General features: G+C 31.8%; 1 protein-coding gene across 1 annotated transcript in view; it reads right to left on the bottom strand.

Annotated features, from left to right (window-relative positions):
* LOC124543215 (probable cationic amino acid transporter) overlaps nucleotides 1–20,561 on the bottom strand; it is a 136,305-nt gene that overhangs the window by 44,345 nt on the left and 71,399 nt on the right. The window contains exon 2 of the mRNA XM_047121337.1: nucleotides 14,251–14,390. Coding sequence (XP_046977293.1) covers nucleotides 14,251–14,388 — 138 coding nt within the window. The 5' untranslated portion in view covers nucleotides 14,389–14,390. The remainder of the gene's footprint in view (nucleotides 1–14,250; nucleotides 14,391–20,561) is intronic.

Below are 20,561 nucleotides of genomic sequence, written 5' to 3'. Positions count from 1 at the left end.
TAACTAGCAATTTTGGATTTTCTGCAGAACATTAAGTTGAATTGAGAGTATAATTGTAATAACTGTTTCTTAAAAAAACAAAGTAAGATGATAACTTCGAAGAAAAGACAAATCAAATTGTTTTTTTTTCTAAATACTCGTATTTTGTTATTCAGATTATTTTTGTGCGTGTGGTTTCACCTGTAGGTTTTCCCTATAAAAATGGAGATGACTTCAATCCCTAGGAATACCTTAATTCCCCGAAGTGAAATGTCGATTCAAGAATACATTTTCATTAGAATACATTAAAAAGGTCTTTAATAATATAACCATTCAATTCTTAAGAAATATTCAGCTTTAAAACAAAGGAAACCTATTGTGCAAATAATTGAATACGATAGTAAAATCGGCAAAAAGAGTATCTATCAGTTAAACCTTAAGCCTTTACTTATTTGAATTTGATATCGTTTCCTTGGGTTAAGATACCCCACTAGACTGTCCGTCCCTATCTTTTACTTAAATATTGTTATTAAGAATAAGCAAATAAGTTACACTTATATTACAAAATGATCTATTAGAATTGAAAAATATATTTTTTTTTAATTTTCTTCCAAAGAACATTTTATTTCATCGATATTTTTTTATTTTCTATTCGGTAATCTAGATTTACGGATATGAAGAAATAACATCTTCTACCAAGTTCATTTCAATCAAGAAATAATTTATCGACAATGTATTTTCAACCGACTTCCAAAAGGAGGAGGTTATCAATTCGTCTGTATTTTTTTTTCTTTTTTTTTTTATGTTTGTTACCTCATAACTTTTCACTGGGTAGACCGATTTTGATAATTTTTTTTTTGTTTGAAAGGTAGTGCTTCCCGTGGGGTCCCATTTTTTTTTAAATTTTTTTCCGATGATGGTATCCGTATGAAAACGACATAAGTCTTAAATTTGCATTATGTATGTGCGCGATAAATAGGTAAATAACTCAAAATTGGTTGGCACAATTTCGATTATTCTTTTTTTATTATAAAGGATATACTTTAAGCGTAGTTTGGTGTACATTTGGTAAGGTTCTGAGCATAGGATCTATGACAAATTAAGGGAACGGGATAGAACGGAACAATTCTGAGGAGCACGTTAGCAATACTCGGTCGAATCTTTTATTTATGGGTTACTTGGATATTTGAATCACCTTCTGGAGCGTGGTTATGTTCATGTAATTGTCATAATCAAATATTATAATCAACTAGCGACCCGCCCCGACTTCTCACGGGTGCAATACTGATACTAAATATACTAAAGAATTTGTTTATTTACGACATCACATTGCAAACTTCTAAAATTGTCAGTGTTTCTTTACTATATTGTTCATTTATTATATACAGAAACCTTCCCCTTGAATTACACTATCTATTAAAAAAACCGCATTAAAATCAGTTGCGTAGTTTTGAAGATATAGGGACAGAAAAAGTGACTTTGTTTTATACTATGTATTGACGGAACTCCTAAACAGCTTACAGTTAGGGTGCGATTTGGGGCAGAATTTCTTACTGTCTTTAATCAAATTTTGTGTATATGATGTGATGTCATATGATGTACGACATATAATAGCTCTTTTGCAAAGTTTTTTACTGAGGTCGATTACACACACCTCTTTCGAGGGTGGTACCTTGTAGTTAACGCCGCATGACGTATTAAATCCGCATTTTTGAAAGTCTATTTTTCCTTTTTTCGCAAGTTTCCTTTGAAATTGTCCTCGAAGTAGTTTCTGACTCATATAAACGGAACGCTTAATCTATCCATATTAATAAAAAATAGTTAGTCAACATCAGCTTCACTTAAAATCAAAAAATTAATAAAATTTTAACAAAAAGAAAAACCGACTTCAAACAAAACACTATTTTAAAACAAATGAATATGCACGAAAAAGTAATAAAAATAATTGCGTATTCATCATATTTTTTAGAGTCCTCCTAAGTAAACTGAAATGAAAAATATTAGACTACTTAAAAGTCGATTTACGATTATATAATCTAGTTATAGTTATTGTTATATTTGGAGACGGTGTCAGCCAATAAAACCCTACAGTATATCTATCAAAAAACAATACGAGAATACTTTAACAAATATGTTTTTTACAAATTTCCTTTTACACAATAATATACTGGATCAATCAAGGGGCTCGTATCGCTTCTTTCTTTTGATTGTTGGGGCAAGGGCACCGTGGCTGACACCGGCGGAATTATTTTTATTACTTTTTCGTGCATATTCATTTGTTTTAAAATAGTGTTTTGTTTGAAGTCGGTTTTTCTTTTTGTTAAAATTTTTTCAAGAGTCATATTATTAGATTTATTTTCGTGTATCGTGAGGGAGTATGTTTTTGTTTATTTTTATATTTATTGCTGTAGCATTAATAAAATGTTTAGTGATTTCTATTTTATTTCCCTCAAAACAATTGAAGGGATTTCATTGGCTTTGTAAACTTCGGAATCGATTTTAAACTAACTTCCAGTTAAGATGAATGCTGTACTAACTCGCTTTCTTGTGTGTCTGTCTGTTTGTCGATTCGGTGCGAACTTTGCAATCGTTTTTAAACTAACTACCGATGAACTAGAAACTTGGTTAAATGCGGAATTTAATTAAAAATAGACTTATAATTCAATATAAATTTCTTGTAATCCCTTGCGGAACGTCGTGAATAATCGTGCTAATAGTTCAGAGAGACATTTTAGATTATATTACTCTGCAAACTATATGAACTGTAAATATAGTACCTTTGTTTTATTCATAAAAATAATTTATTTCGCGCGATTCCTTTTAAATTCACATAGAAGCGATATGACATCGTTTATCTTAGGTGATGGATTGAACGTGTTGATTCAAGTCTTAAGCGTTTACAATGTACATTTTTCATGTATAAATGATAAACTCAAATTGGTATGTTGTTTTTTTCTACAATATAATATATACATATTTTATATATATACCAATTTTTATTTTGCAAGGATTTATATAAAGTTTGCTGTCATAACTAAAATGGAATATGTTTTAAAATCGTGACAATATTTACTAAAGATATTTGTGTTAATCACAATTTGTGTTGACACAATTTGAAATGAAAAATAACAAAATAAAACGCTACAGACGTTGTCCCGTGGTATATTATTATTACTGTAAAATATAAAAAAGCCAGATGTCGTAAATTTAGTGTTTTTAAATTGAAAAAATAAATGTTTGAAACATGCAAATGTTTTCGGTCAATTTTCGATACTTAATTTTGTCGAATTTTGTCCGCGGCGCGATCACATTATTAACTAAATTGCTCAAGGCAAAAAAGGTTGCTATTTCGAATTCTGGCAATGACTTTCACGTGTTAATTGTATCGTCATAAATCATATAATTCTCGATACACACCATATTCAATGTTTAAGAATCTTTCACCTTGAGAAATTTTAATTATATTTACAAAACCTCATAGAGGCAAATGCAGAACTTTGCTATTTTACGCATCGTGTCCTAGGAGCTTTTGACAGCAGCGGTTACTCATGGACCGTAATATTGGTTTTACCATATATTTAAAATTAAAATTTATGTTGCAATTGGTAAAGAACACCTATTATAATTCATTTTATAATAAAATACTATTATGGACACTGCCTTTTCTTGTGTAGCTTATTTTTCTCGCATTCAAAACATCTCAACTTTTATTTGTCATTTAAATAATAGTCGCAAAAATGTATGGTTTCTTGATTGAGAATAATAATACAAGTCGATTATATCAAAGACTTAGAAAGATGTTTTAGTTTATTTGTCATAAAAAATGCAATTTTAATCAACTCTTTGTAGCATCGGAATAAAGTAAAAATACATCAATTACTATAATAAAAACTAAAAGTTGCGTCTCTATCTCTAATCCAACGTCACACTTCGACCCGTGAGCAGTAACGATAATGCGTGTGGAATCGCGCGGAGAAACAAATATCTCAACTCACTTCTTATCAGAAATATAATACCTTACATTGATAGATTCGATTGTGAGTGTAGTTTAAAAAGTAACATAACTCATTTATACTGAAAGAAAATTCATCTATCTACCGTTCATACTATGAAAACATTCATACTTATTTTCGTATTTTTTTTTGTCGATTTCGCAGTGCAATCGTTAATTTTAATTAATCGCTTACAAAAGACAAGTTTTCTTTCAGGGATCCGGTCATGCGATGTTTGACCTCGAGTTATTAATGAAGGATCAATGCGAGGCCTGGATAGCTATATAACGCTGTTACATTTGTAAGCTAAATGCAATCAGATGCTTTCTCTTCTACATCACAATGGTAGATCGTGGATAGCGATACAATCGCGTTAAAGAGGAAGTGCATTGTCTAATAGACTATTATGTAGTCTTATTGAAACATCACACAAACTCGTCTGATAAATGAAAACTCATAATTTGTAATGAAAATATCTTTGTTTCTTGCTACTGATCTGGTATAAAATTTCTACATAATTTAGTTATATTACCCATTTAAATATAGAACAAAAATAAGAATGGATAATGAATATAAAATAAAATAAGAAAGTAATTTGCCTGTATCGCATTAAATATAAAAATAAAATTACCATTTGAAAAACAAACGTAGGCTTATAAATGTCAAATTAAGGCATGTTTTTATTAAAAAAAATGTACAAGTAATTATATAATAGTATTTCTATTAATATACTAAACTTGTATAGTTTAATATTTATACGAAATGAAATGCTTCATTATTTAATAATATGAAATAATGCAAACGGATTTCATAAACTAAAATGAACAATTTCAGAATCGTACCCTCTTGGTTCCGAACAGAAACAAATGTATTTACAAAGCATTAAAAGACTTGCGAAGATAAACAACATTAATATCATACCTCGACGATGCTCAGCCACCACGTATATAATAAAGTTGAAGTACTTTAACCTTTTCGAGTAAACAATTGCTGTTATTTGAACTCTGATTATTTTGAAATATTTTCTTTCTTCGTTGTATCTCGAAGTAGCTATTATATTTCCTGGTTATAATTATAAACCTTTTGGAATATCTTTATTAATATTATAAATATGAAATTTACTCTGCCTGTCTGGCTGTCGCTCTTTGACGACCAATCCGCTGAACCGAATTCGATGAAATTTGGTACGAAGTAAATTTGAACTCCAGAAAAGGACATAGGCTACTTTTTGACATTAACAAATGACAACCAACACCCTAGTACACCACTACTAGTATTCATTAGTATACCTTTTATAAATTTTATTCCATTCGCTCAGAAAGGCGGCACACCTTTCTGATTAACAATTAGAGGCGTGCATTAGATGTGTGAGTGACGCTCGTGATTACAAGATAGCCTGATGTACGTGACGGTTGAGATTGAGGAAAGCAAAAAATACGGATCAACAGTGTAATTCTGTAAGAATTAACTTCGTATCTAACTAGTGACATGTGTACAACTTACAGTGGATACGCATTTTTTATACTTTTATCTTAAAAAAATATAATTATCGGAGTCAACGTCGCATATTCTGACATTACATAATTGTGTTCAAAGGTGAGACACGAGTTTCTTGTTCCAGAATAGTCTGGCCGATTAAGTGTATTTATAAAATTAATTTTCATTAAAACGCTGATAGTTGAATGTTGCAAGGCGCGCCTTCGTGAGTAAAACTATCTATACATGCATAGCATGTCACATTGGTTTTCGTTATCTGCAAACGTGTAATCAAAATTTCTTTTCAAATTTTCCCTTTTCTTATAAATTACACAGTTTTTTTTATATTTTCCTGTTAATATTTAAGAGTAAAGCTCTCACGCTCGTTTTTTTGCGATATTTTATTTTTATTTCGTTTTTAGTTGATGATTAAATTAAATTGATGTCGAAAAGTAAATTAATAAATTTTGCTAGCCGCGCTTTTGATATCAAGTTCTTGTATATGTAAAACTTTCTCGAATAAATTAATAAAATACATAAAGTTGCCCAAATGTACGATCGCACAAATGGTTTTCTTATAAATGTATATATTTATAATAAGCGCTTAGTAAGTTATTTAAATAAATACTTACTTACTTACTTGTTTCTTTATGTAGGTATATTTTTTATACGTACACAAGGATTTCTATCGTATCTAATAACTGTCTCTTGTAAAAAGTCTACGTCAAAGGTATTGTTGACAGAAAAATATGAATGATATTTATGCCCTTTGTAACAGGATCTTGGAGTAAATACTGCAGAAAAAAAAAATCTAAAAGATTTTACTCTCGTATTATTACCTTCACCGGTGACACAATGGCTATTTCATTTTTGCACAGAAAATCCGATTTGTGACTCTAGGACAAGCACACTTGGTACTAACTATTAAATGCTATTATTTATGTGGTAACAATTTTTCAATTTAATCTGTATATATGTTTTGGGGACCCCCAAAGGAAATAGGTTATACAACAAACTGAAGCGATATCATTATGGCAAACGCTGGCTGAACCCTATGATATTGATCAAAATACTGCATTATAGTATATCTTGAAATGGTCTTCAAAAAAGTCCGCGATTGTATTTGTCTATCTCTTAGGTTTAATCACTACTACTTTTTACCCAATACTAACCTATACAGTTTTAACCAATACAGCATTAATTCTTATCCAATTCTTATAAAAATGCTGTGCATTTAATGTAATTGTAGACCAATACAAACCTTTACTGTTTCAATTTAAACGATTTTTTAAAGATATTACAGATTTATAAGGCAGGAATATCGCGGTTTATTTGTCTAACGACTGAAAATCTCTCAGTTTTGCACCCGTGCGAAGCCGTGGCGGGTCGCTAGCTACGTACATAATACCCTTTACAAAACCATTTCGAATGAATACATTTGTAAAACAACAAAATAAAAATCAACCAGTTTTTCATTACAAGACCTTATTTCTTACAGTAAGATACTTGAAATTTAATAAGTTAAATTGCAAATAAGAGGGTCTTAAAGGCCATTCTAGCACTTGTTAAACTTGTTCAGTAATTACTGAACGATAACTTTATGGTAAGTTGAGTGCCGCTACTACTGCGAACTGTCACCCGTTAGTATGTTATTAAATGTATGGAACAACGAATGAATTTGATGCAAATCTGAAGTTAATTACTTTTCAAAAGGATGTAAATGTTAACCTTTTACCACTAACGTGGGGGCCTGAGAGGCCTAGCGCAAGTTTAAATAGTAGATAACTCTCATCCCCTGCTAGCGTCGCTTTATATAGCTTCCAGTTCAGCTACGTTCACCGCGTTCTTAGCAGAGCTCAACTTAAATAGATAAGAGTTAGATGCAGCAAGATCAAGAACTTTTTGAAATTTTTCATCATATACCGGTCGGTGGACTATTTGTGGTCATTTCCGTCAAAAGTTAAAATCAAACAAAGAGAAAGATTGAAAACAAAGCCGAGTAATATCTGTAATATCTGCAATAGGAACATTTACTTATAATATAATAAGCAAGTATGCATGAGTGCTTGGAATTGTTTAACAATTTTGGACTTGTAGTTTATCACGAAATTTGACAGAATCTACTATTATAATAGTAAATCTTTTTGTTATGTTGATTATATATTTTTTCTTTGGTTTATGATAATTATAAAACGCTTTCATTTTTAAGAAAATTTGCAGCAAATGCCGTCTGATTAATTGTCGCAAGTTATTTTTATCGGGAAATTATGACCAACAATAAAGGTAATATAGAGACACCTGCGACACTCAAGTAGGATGAGATCGCCTACACTGTTGCTTGGTCTGCGCAGAGCTCGTTGGGCTATATCCAGACAGAGCCTTGATTCACAGATGGCACGATTTGGATTCGTATACATTTGATATTGTCCGATCATCCTGGCCTCAACTCATTGATTTGGGTATTCAACCCAAGATTCTCGCCCACCAAAGGTAAATTAAAAAAAAATCCTTGAAGTTTGTTTTCAGAAAAAAGAAAAAAGCCTCCCCATTTTGACGTTTGGTGTACTGACCAAAGCATCAGCATCTTATTCGGGTTCTTCTGTGGTATTTGCAGCTGCATGTCAAAATTATAGCACACGCTACTTTACCTATGACGTCAGGTAATTTGGAAGTATAAGTATAAGTGTATATAATAAGAATATATCGTACTTATATTCTATTTTTTTAGTATTTTATTTATATATTAAATAAAATGAACGTAAGAAAAAATAAATCATTTTCATTTGAACGGAATCTGGAATGAGAAGAGCGCGTGCGAATGACAGACTGAAAGTAAAGAGCGCTTGGTTCATCAGCAATACCTCTTCTTCGAAGTTCCTATGTTCGTAAATTAAATTAGGTCACAATAAAGTCTGAGCGAGATGGGCAAGTGGATTGCATACGTGGATTCACCGAAAGTAATATCCGGTCTATTATTGAGAATTCAAATGCTGAATGTGATTTCAGCGTAAAGACTATTTGAAAGAAAATAGTTTGATTCATTATAATTATTATAATTCCCTGCTAATTTTATAACATTAGAATTCTCAAGAGACTCGAAAGTTTATCAGATTTATATAAACTTTCAGTGGAAGTATTTTCAAGAATTGTTTTGATTGCGATGTTCTGCAAAGGCATTTCGTTTACGACCATCGTGCAATTACTTACGGACTTTCCGCTCGGAATTTCTCTGGTTAAACTATCACAACATTGATATTTGACTTTAAACCGCAACGTACCTGCTCGTTCGGATATTTCGTAATAAGAGTTACTGAGAAAACTTTAGATAACGCTTTATAGTTAGCAAGAGTAATTTAAGATAGCATTTGAATCAGTACTACGTAACGAAGCGATGCAACTGCTGCGACGGCTCTTTTATATGCACAGTGTGTCCGCGTGTTTTCATTAATTCTGTGGACACAAATACATTTGAGCAATCATGGAAACTCCACTTGATGTTTTTATTCACACATAGTAGAAGTAAAAGTAGTTAAATATTCGCATTGTTTCATATGTTTTTTCGCATTGCTCTGCTCTTTCGTTCATTATTTTTTTTATCTGAATTAGAACCTTTTTCCTATTTTTCTATCGTTTTAAATTTTACTCGTTGATTTTTTTCCATTACATCGATTTTTTGAAAGTTCCAAACGATGAAACAAACCAAAGGTCAAAAGCATATACAACAAATTTTGTATATAAGAGCTTAACTTTGAAAATGATACTTGCTATTATGTTATATTTTATCTATACATATAATGAAATTGGAGTGTCTGTTTGTTAAAATAGCCCTTTTTACTCAATGCATGGTACCTATACCAAAATAACATTTTTACAATTTTTGTTTGTCTGTCTGTCTGTCTGTTTATTCCGGATAATTTCTGGCACGGCTGGACCGACTTTGACGGGACTTTCACTGGCAGATAACTTATATAATAAGAAGTAACTTAGGCTACAATATTTTTTTTTGTTAAATTCAAACGCGTAAAAGGTTGCGTGCACAGCTAGTTGTCCATATGATTAATGTTTTGCTAAAGTAAATATTATGAAAAATCAAGTAAAGTTCCGAATTTATAAGATAACTATGAGACGTTTAAAAAATAATCCGATGAAGATGCTTTTATCTATTTCGTTTTTTCATTAAAACAGACATACCAGCTAACTTAAAAGGCGTTGAGTACTATTGAAAATGAAATCAATTAGTAATTGACACTCAATAGAACTGTTTAAGACGTTAAAGTTATTTTTATTACAACTTAAGTCGTTTAATTCGCAGCAAATTATTATTTCAGTGGCTGCGACGAAATGAATAAAGGTTTCGTTAAACTTGAGATGAGGGACTTCGGGATTTACAATATTCTTTCATTTTAATAAAGAACAGTTTTTTCATATTAAATAGCAATTGGTATCGGTTCTATGAATAATAAAATATAGAAGGTTCTTTATTTAAAGTAGTTTACTTAATGTAAAATATGTTGGCTTCTGCGGCAATATCAGTAGCTTCATTTATTATTTCTAAGTTTTATTAACGAAGTTGATTTAAATATTAATTATGTAAAGCAATTTGTCTGAACGTTTCTTTATGTTACGGTTTTATAACCATAATTACTTTCAAATAAACCGGATAAAAGAAACTGCCTGTAAATCTCTCACAACTACGTGAGAACGAGGTCTTATTCCCGTTTGAGGAAAAGTTCACCAATCTACTGCAAAATGGGTTTCGTACAGTATATATAGCCCATGCAGAAGATTTTCATCCGATACATGTAGGTTACTTCATTAAGATTTATTTCATGTTTGCTTATAAAATTATACGATAAAATAACATGAGATAAATTATTAATACACAGTACGCAAATTCTTCAATTTATTAAGTAAAATCTTTGATTAAGATTCATACTTTCGAGGCACTAGGACATCTCGGCTCTCTAATTGGTTAAGCCGTTCGTACGTATATTATTAGTTGCTGCACTCAATAATAACTCCCTCCCGGGTTTCTCGTTTCTAATCTGTGGTAGCTGCACGACAAGAAAATAGTATCGTTCTCAAATATCATCAAGGCAAAAATAAAAGGGTTAACGTAATTCTCCTGATAATCCCATAAGGTAAATGTAATAATTTTATCCCCTCTGGATGCATACTGGGCGTTAGCCAAATATGGAAACGACGTAAACGTTTCTTGCCTGCCAAATTCCGAGTATCTGAGTCAATCGTAATTTAATTTTTGAACAAGAGACGGTTAATAGTAAATTACATTCAAGTACGATCGGGCTCAATTGAAGATCATGAGAGATCTTTGTTGAGCGATACGTGAACGTACAAAGGATAATTTCATTTCATTTTCCGCAACGGCTAGTGAGTCGTCTATTGTATATTGTTAATGAAATTGTATAATAAAATACGATTATTTAGTTTAGTACTAATCAATCATCAGTCAGTTGTAATACATGGGTACGACTTTCTCTCTTTTAAGAAGTTCCCAGTTCTCTGCCTTTGGCTTTTTTATATTACTAGGAAAACCCTGCAGACCTTTTTCGGTTTGTGTATATTTCGGCGTAAATCCGAGGCTTTCATTATGAGATCCCTCGAGTACATACACAACGGTAATTGTTGCAGGGGCTTAATGTCTCAAGTGTTTATCGATGCAGTATTAATCACGTAGTACGATGATTGAAGCGTTTATTTATTTTTCATACAATGAATTAATAATTATTACTTGTTATGAGAAATTCACGATTTTAAGAAGCAAATGGGCCACCTGATGGTAAGTAGTCAATGCCATCCAAAGACGATGGCGCTGTAAGAAATATTAACTATTAAAACGCCTTACATCGGCAATGCGCCACCAATGTTAAGAACTAAGATGTTATGTCACTTGCATCTGCACTACATTGGCTCATTTACCCTTCAAATCGATACACGACAGTACTGGTACTGCTGTTTGGCGGTAGAATATCTGGCAAGCGGGTGGTACCTCCTCAGACAGGCTAACACAAATCCCTACCATCAAATGCAACTTATTTTTTGTACGGAAATTATTATTAAATATGAGTTTTAAAATTAACTTCGTTAGATTGCATTAAAGTATATACTAATTGTACTGGGGATCGCCTGAGCGGCTTGAATTTTACAATAAACTGGAACCCTATATTTGTATAAAAACTTTCTTCCCTAAAATTTCTTAACATATGCGTGCCAATTTCCATGTATTTTATTTTCTTATAAAGATAAATTATCATTCAGTGTTGTATTATCTTAATCTCAAATAGTTAGTAAATAGACAATGATATATTCCTTATTAATTTTGCTAACTGTACTATTGAGTTACTCAAAAGCATACTATTAGCATTTGGCAGCGCTGACTCGTAGTGGAGAAAGTACAACCTCAAAGGGAACAGAGCCGCATGTGCAAAACTTCTCAAACTGGCAAGTATTTCCAGGACTCTACTCGTGTTTATGAATATGCTGGGTGCGTCAAATTTTTACATCGCATATCGCTATCGAGTTTGTTACTATGTTAACAGAATAAAATGTTGATTATTATGGATTTGGTAAATAGATCACTTTGACGATCTTCCTTTGAGCTTTATAAAAGCTCAATGTTATACTGTAACTAATAATATATATATTATATTATTAGTTACGGCATATTCTGTGCGTAACAATTCCTGCGTACGTTCACCATTTATGTTGTTTATTTAACTGGTTTCTTGCAAATCTTGCAAATTATGAACGGTTGATAATAAGCTAGCTGGTACCGATCCACTTATCTGAGCAAAAAAGACACAGATCATTTCAGGAGATCGGTTACACACACAAAAAAAATAATCGTAAAAATAATAATAAAAATGTCATTTTATTGTTAAGTGTTTTATGTTAATATTTTATCGTGAAGTAACTCTATCTTTCTGCCGCTGTTTCACGACCAAACCACTGGATCGAATTTGATGAAATTTGGCGTAAACCAAATTTGAATTCTAGGAAAGGAAATAGGTTACTTTTTTACCTTACACGTGACGACAAACATCTCAAAATACGGACGATGCCGCGGGCGACTCCTTATATTGTTAAGACAAGAGAAGATATGCAACGAAAGCCGTATAAACCTCCCATTACATCTTACAATAACTTCCCTTACGAGTATCGCTATGTTGTTGACGTTTTATTTATACTTATTTAATTCTTTCATTGTGCTTGTATTGTTAAGTGTGCTCAACTAACCTCTAGTCCCCGCAATCGTTTTCATAAATAATGGAACAAATGAAATGTAGATTGTTCGCGCCGGATATATCGCGAAAACGTTCATCTTAGTCTCGGAAATGGTCTGGTTCGTGTACTTAGAACGTTCGTTTTGCATTTGTATTGAAAATTGCATTGCATTGTTACGTCATGGAAATATTCCTTATTCTAGTAATTTGTACGCGCATTTATGTTCTGTTCATGAATAAAATGTATTATCATACATCTATATAAGTTCTCATGGTCGATTGGTTTTATCGAACATTAAACATTTTGTAATTATAATTACCTTATTTGATAACATTACATTGACAGTATAAGTCTTTTTATGTACATTTTACTTGGTGGTACGACTTATTGCAAAACTGTCTGGAAGAAGATATCCCGCATTCTACCGCTAAATATTAAAACTTAGTATCGTTTGTAAAAAATACATTGGTAGAAAAAGCATATTATTCGATACAAGATTTTGTAGATGATACAAAAGCGTGGAGTTAATACCTGTTGACTTCCAAGCAGGATACATTAATTGAAATAATTGTATTTAATTAACATGACGTTGTATTTTTTAAATGTTAAAAAAGAGTAACTACTGAGTTTCTTGCCGGTTCTTCTCGGTAGAATCTACTTTCCGAACCAGTGGTAGCTTCACTTAATTGTAAAATGATGATTCAAAAGAAAAGCCTACTTGAATAAAGTTTATTTTGATTTTGATTTTGTTCCCAATATTGGTCGTATATCTGAGATTTAGGGGATGAATGCTGATGAAATGCCTTACGGACCCAATATCTATGGGCCGTAGTGACCACTTACCATCAGATAGTCCGTTTTCTTAACTATTTCTAATAAAATTAATATATGCATTAAGTCTGAAAGACATTAGGGCTTGTAAAAATAGTAACTTAAAACAATTGAGACTAGAAAACTAAATAGTAACATAAATGTTCCTACTGTTACGTCAAATGCATAACTATTATTTTCAATTTATTCAAAACTTATTTAAAATGTTTATACAAAGTGTAATGCGAATGTAAAGTAGCTACCACGATTGTGATTCTACGAGTAAACGCTCCTTTCACAATTGTTCACAAATATTTTCACTTTTTATAGACTAGCTTAAAAACATAAGAACGTGTCTTTTTAAAAATAACAATATTGTCGTTGCAAGCATTTTATGAATAAAACCGGGCTTTGTTCGGTGTCGCTGAGCTACGGTTATAACCAAATTCGTTATAAAATTATGACGCCTTTCTACCAGGCAAATTTGCGTTAAACGCGGTCAATATGTCATTAGTTCTCGTGGCATAGTTCTAGCGAGATAAGCCAAATATTTACTTTGTGTAAACTTTCAATTTTGATATCATGAACTCCATTCATAAGTATAAGGTAATCTATCTAACGTGTTAGGACGAGGGCATTAGTAAAGTAAATTTGGGCGTATTAAGAACTTGATTACATTTCAGATTTTATTGTCACCAGAAATATCAAAGATATTATAGATAATCTTTAAGTTCTTGATAACACTTACAGAAAGACGCTGTCTGGTTGGCACGGTGACCTCTTCGCCATCCCCCGATCGAGGATCGCGTGTCCGAATTAGTTTGGTGAATATGTTGTGGCCATCACGACGTAGGGCCGCCCAGTCTACATCCCGAAACCTTTGCATGTCTGTAAATAAAAAATATCTTATTAATAATCAAGAATCCAGCGAACCCATATATGTTATATATTTTCTAATAGTGTGTCTGACAATTCATTGTATCGGTTAAGAGAAATCGCCGTTATCATGTGTTAGGAAAAAATATTTCTACTACTTCCTTGGAGTTCAAATTTACTTCGTACCAAATTTAATCAAATTCTGTTCATTAGTTTGTTCGTGAAAGAGCAACAGACAATCATACAGACATATTTACTTTCACATATAATATTAGTATAGATTTAGCAAAGTTGCATCTTATCCTCGGTTAGAACTCACACCCCGTATGTCCTATGTTTCACCCGTAAACTTTAGTTTGCAGTTACGACTGCGCTAACCAACAGCTTTACGCCAAATAAATCATCCTTATTACTAAAACACAACTAAAGATAACGTATGCAATTTATGTTATAATAATAAATAAATGTATTTCATATGGTGATTAGGTAACAAATAATTCAATAATCTTCTTCATCTGATCAATGCGTGTAATAAAAGGAAAGAAATTGTCTACAACCAGACCAAGGAATAGCTTATATAACAGTTCAGAAAAATATCATTTAGGTTTTCCGTACATAGTCTCAAAGGTATCCCGGAAGGTCGGAAAGTTAAAAATTTGGCCGAGGAAATCACAGTAAGCCGTTAGTCCTGTCACTGAACTCTTTCCAAGCGATTTTGATTCCATTAGATTTTCAGACTCTATTCCGACTGTGCACAGTTGTGCACTATAGCATGTCTTACGTAATCAGCCACTGCCATGGTGGTTAAGATCGAGGCCATAAAAAGATACATATAGTAGTAGAAAAATATATCATGTATTGTTATTTGAAAAATATTATTTTTATATTACTAGTAGTTATTATAAAACCTTAGGTCATTACTTGATTTACCCGAGCTATGAATAAAAGTAATTTAAGTTGATAATTGTAGCGCTTTACAACTAACGCATACATATTATTTCTTTGAAACTATATAGGTAGCATGAAACCAACGAGACTATAAAAACAAATATCCATAGTTGTATAAAACATATTGGTCACGAATTCGGAGAATCCACTTCTATACATAGATTTAGTCGTAACAAAAAACACTTTTAGTGAAAAAAAGTGTCACATAGTTGAAAGATGATGATATGGTATTTTTGATATCACACGATATACAGAAAATAGCAAGTTTAAACTCGGGTAATTATTATTGTATTATTTTCTTGTACTATGTGTCTATTCTCACCTGAAAAGAAATGAAATTTTGGTGACATTTGTCACTGCACAAGGCTCTTAACTCTCTTGCTTTAGTGAAGGCCTAAAAATCAGTTGCATATTCTGAACCACACTAAGGGTTAAGTAACGCTTATAGATTGCTATGAAGTAAAACAAATTTTAATTAAAGCTTAATAATTAGTGGATATCGGCAAAGTTTTTGGTTGACTAACTTTAATTTTAACGATGTAAGGCAAATTCGAAAGAGCTCATGATTTGAGTATAGAATATTTGGTATATATTGTATGGTCAGAAGGCATTTTTATTTTATTCAAAAATGTTTCCATATTTTTTAAGATTTTTTCGAAAACAGTTAAGAGAACTTATTGTACATTTCATAATTAACAGACAAACCTTATACGATATGTAACGTTATAACGTTAACGGAAAATGACAGATGTTATTGAGAATTGTTAAAACTTACTTTTTATAAATAAAAATATATGTTTAAAGTAGTTATATGTCCATAGTGTTGAAAACGCACCGATGCATTGTGAGCGGTGTTTAAAGAATAAACACAAGCGTCACGATAAACAGACCGTTATTCGCGAGAACACATTTGCTGGGTGACTGAGTAACATTTTAACAATCAACGCCTTTTTCCCGTTTTAAGCGACAATGGTTACACGATCTTATAAAAAGTGATGTAAAATATTAACAAAGTCAAATCTTTTTACTGATCAGTAATTTAGTAACATAATACTATGGGAGGTTCCATGTATTGATTAACTCAACTATTGTTGAAGCGATAACGTCAAGACTCGATAATAGTGTCTCTGAGGAAAGTTACAATAGCATATACTGTATAGATCATGTCTGTTCCCACTCAAGTCTATTAGTACATATAATATACACGCCTACGCCCGATGACGTATATTCAGGGTGTTCGATAAATAATGGATAACATTTGTCAAATTTGGTTTTCTCTATCCGACTTATTGTAAGATTACCAATATCTCCTACTTTGACTCGACTAGGTCAAATTATGAAATCCTTTAGTTTGAATCGAAATATTTTATAAATATAATAACTATTCTCTGCCTTCTTTCACAGAATAATTGCATCTCACATTGCTTCAATGCTGCTTTCTCTATTGTACAGAAAATCTCAATTTTGCTTGCTGTGATTATTAATAAACAATATTAATTTATGAGTATATCGGAGGCAATTATACCATCGCGTTTGCAATAAAATTATCTTTATTTCAATGTATTCCAATTAGAAAACTGATTGGTGCACAACCTTGTACCGCGTTATCTGTTGAAGTTATAAACCGGTAAGTCGGTACTGGCGTCCCCGGTAATAGGGAATAGAAAAATGTAATTCATGCAAAACTGCAATACTGCAACGCTTTTACAATACAATGAAACAACGATTGGATGTCCCTTGTACTATGATTTTGATTTCTATTTATTTTGTTCCAATTTTAATTAAAATTATGTTTTGCCCATCTCTTCGCCCCCGCGTTTGGGGGCATTCGTGGGCTTAAGATATAATATTAAAAAAACAGTGTGAAAAAGTCCTTGCTCGGATTCAAGCTGGCTACATTTTTTTATGATATAGGTAGTTGGATCAGCTAAGGCTTCATATACAATGGCGCTGTTAGAAATATTAACAATTCCTTACATCGACAATTCGCCATCAAACTTGGGAAATAAGATGTTATGTTCCTCGTACCTGTAGATATACTGGCTCACTCTTCCTTTCAACTGGAGCACAATAATACGGAATACTACAAGTTGGCGCTAGAATATTTGCTAAGTGGATAACCCTACCACGAAGTAATCTCCATACTAAATTTAATCAAATTTGGTTCTGTGGTTTAGACGTAAAAGCTTAACAAACACAGAGACAGATAGAATTCCTTCTCTTATTTATAATATCAGTATATATAAGTTTGATTCCATCTAACAAACGTCAGTCGGTTCTCAACGTATACGGATTTAATCTTCTGGTGCGCGCTCTGAGACGGGAAATCTGATTTAACACCAGCTTTCACGGAGATAGCAAAAGCAATTAATCAATATTTGTAATGATGAATACTCATCGCTTCCAATTGATAGATAGATCGTATACATTTTCAGTTCACGGAACATTCGTTGGTTATCATTTGTATTGTTAATTATTTAATTTAATCGCCTTATCATAATCCTTAAATTCAATAAGGTCCATGAAACCATGAATAAATTAATTAGTTTTAATTTCATTATAATTTATTAAATTAATAAACTTTAAGAGCCGTCACGATGGCGTTGTGAATCGATCATTTTGATCTTAACCGACGATCTCAGATTTCAATCCAGTCCGGAACCACAATACATATTAATTTACTTCGCGCTTGGCTGCAAATTAAATCATTATAATGAGGTAGCAAGTATCGAGTGACCTTCCACTGAACGGGTATTTAAAACTCTCTGAAGGAGCGGCAGAGTACGACAAAGTTAGTCTTGATCTACAAATTCCACTTTTCTTGATATATGTTTGTACGCACGAACGTTAACTTCTCTACATTTGTCGGATCAACTTTGTGTGCGTTCATAGCGTGGGCTCGAGGGAGCAAAGAGTTTGTATGAGCGCCACAAACTAAAACCACACTACGTACCTAGATCACGTATCTGTGACCAAACCAAAGTAAATTCAGGAATTAATATATTTTCCTGTATATTACCGACTGTATTTTATTTAAGTAGCTTCATACTTATGTACTGTGCGTATTTCTAATTTTCATCAAATCATCATTTATTAAATCTGAAATTCAGAACGTGGTGTAGCAATTCAAAGTCTAAAAAATATTTCGGTCTAAAATTACTCATAATTATCTTTTTTATTTGTATAAGATCCTTGAATATCCATATAAAGTTCCTAGATATTACAATTTTTGATAAATATTTGTATCTACTTTATTTCTGATTATACAAAATTACCAAAATATACCTACCTATTTTCGCAATGAGAAATGTATTTATTATAAAATACCAATACATTTATATTAAGAACTTATTGTTCGCAATAGTTGCTGCAGAGTTTTTCAGCTTATTATGAGTATTCCACGTTCCAGATCAATACTCGATGCATCGGTTTCAGTAAATTTACGTCCGTCTGCCACGATTTCGCGTTACAGCTCTTTAAATAACAATAGCCAACAAGGATAGTGTAGCCTCTGGAGCTGAAAGACAAAGGCAACCTAAAAATAAAAATATCGATACTGACATGAAAGGCTTATGCATTATCGAGGGATACAAAGGAGAAAAAATGTCTGCACTAGTGTGAGCTCATTTCACCCACTCGATTCGTTATGACACCATGTATACGACAAATCTTTAGCAGAAATTTTGCAGATTAGGATATTTAGAATGATGGAGATTTATTTTTTAAGGAATATTTTATTTTTCCGTTATAATATGTAGCCAATGTTATCGAATATAAATAGTACTCTAGATACTTTCAATTTTTATTCAAATACAGAAGGCGTTGAAGTTTTTCTCGACGCACGAGCGTTGAATTTTTAAAATTATTCGCATACTTAGCTTTCGGAGTATAAGATGCTTATCTGCCTCAACGATTTTCATCATTTTTATGAGAAATGTGAACATCTATTGAAGATACAGATACGAGTTTATGTTCTAGCACGTTATATGAAAACTTTTAAGCGCTGTTAATTTAAATACAAGGCTTTAAGCTAAAGCAAAGTGCTGTTGATTTTTTAGCATATCTAATTGTACTGAATTGTTAAAAATCTTGCTGTTGCTTTATCCTAAGGTTTGCCTTTTAGATTCTGTTTATTTTTAGACTAATTCTGAGCATCAAAAGTAAACATGCCTCAACAATATGTATATGCGAGCTTTATTATATTAAACACTACAGCGCTATCATGATGACCAACGCGCAATATACCGCCTGTCACGCAACCAAATCATATATTTCTACTCATTGTATGACGTCAGTTTCCTAACCAAGCATGCATATAACATAATTATAACAGTAAGTAAGTAGATATAAATGATCTCAAACAAGAATGTAAGAAGTCGCAATCACAGAAATTTATATAAATTTCGATGGTCTCATATTTTAGTAAAACATTATATGTAACATACATTTAAATATTCGAAATGCAAACGTTAATCTTGCTTATGATTTTTATATCTGAGATATCACTAGAAATATTCCGGAAATATTATTTTTCATTACATTGCAGTATGTGTAGTTTTGTGTATATTTACCTTTTCTCAAGATGAAAGTATTTCTAATATACTGTACAGCATTGAATAATATTTGTAACATAAATTAAATGTAAGAAATATGCTGTGAGATGTATTGTAGTTTGATATATTAATATATTTTTATACAAATAATCATATTGATACAACATGACTATAAATTTATAACAAATATGTTTAAATTCGTACTCCAAGGGCGCATTCTGACAGAAATAACTGTATGTTTTGACACATATATAACACTATTTTGCACACATATATAATTTATACCTTTAAGTATCACTTCGTATGGTTACTTGAATAAATTGTTTAATTTTAAATATTTAGCTTTGATTCAATGGTATAACTATTGTATTAAATAATAATAAAACTATATACATTTCATATAGAATGTCCTTATTAATGGTAATAATATACTTAAACTATTTAATTCATTTAAGCTACCTTAAATTGACAAAACTGTATACGAAGCTCTTAAGGCTGTTCCATCAAACTATGAATGGCTGGTGTGTCGATATTCTTAGTATGGAGCGGCAGGGCAAATGGGTCAAGGGCGCTACCCATAGGAAATCCGTTATGTAATTAATATCTAGTAAATTACATGATTATTAGTAGACTAAGTTTCAAAAGAATAATTAACCTCTTATCTATATACTAGTAGTGGTCC

The sequence above is a fragment of the Vanessa cardui genome, chromosome Z, assembly GCF_905220365.1.
Source record: "Vanessa cardui chromosome Z, ilVanCard2.1, whole genome shotgun sequence".
In the NCBI taxonomy this organism is placed as follows: Eukaryota; Metazoa; Arthropoda; class Insecta; order Lepidoptera; family Nymphalidae; genus Vanessa; species Vanessa cardui.
This window is presented reverse-complemented; position numbering and strand designations above follow the sequence as displayed.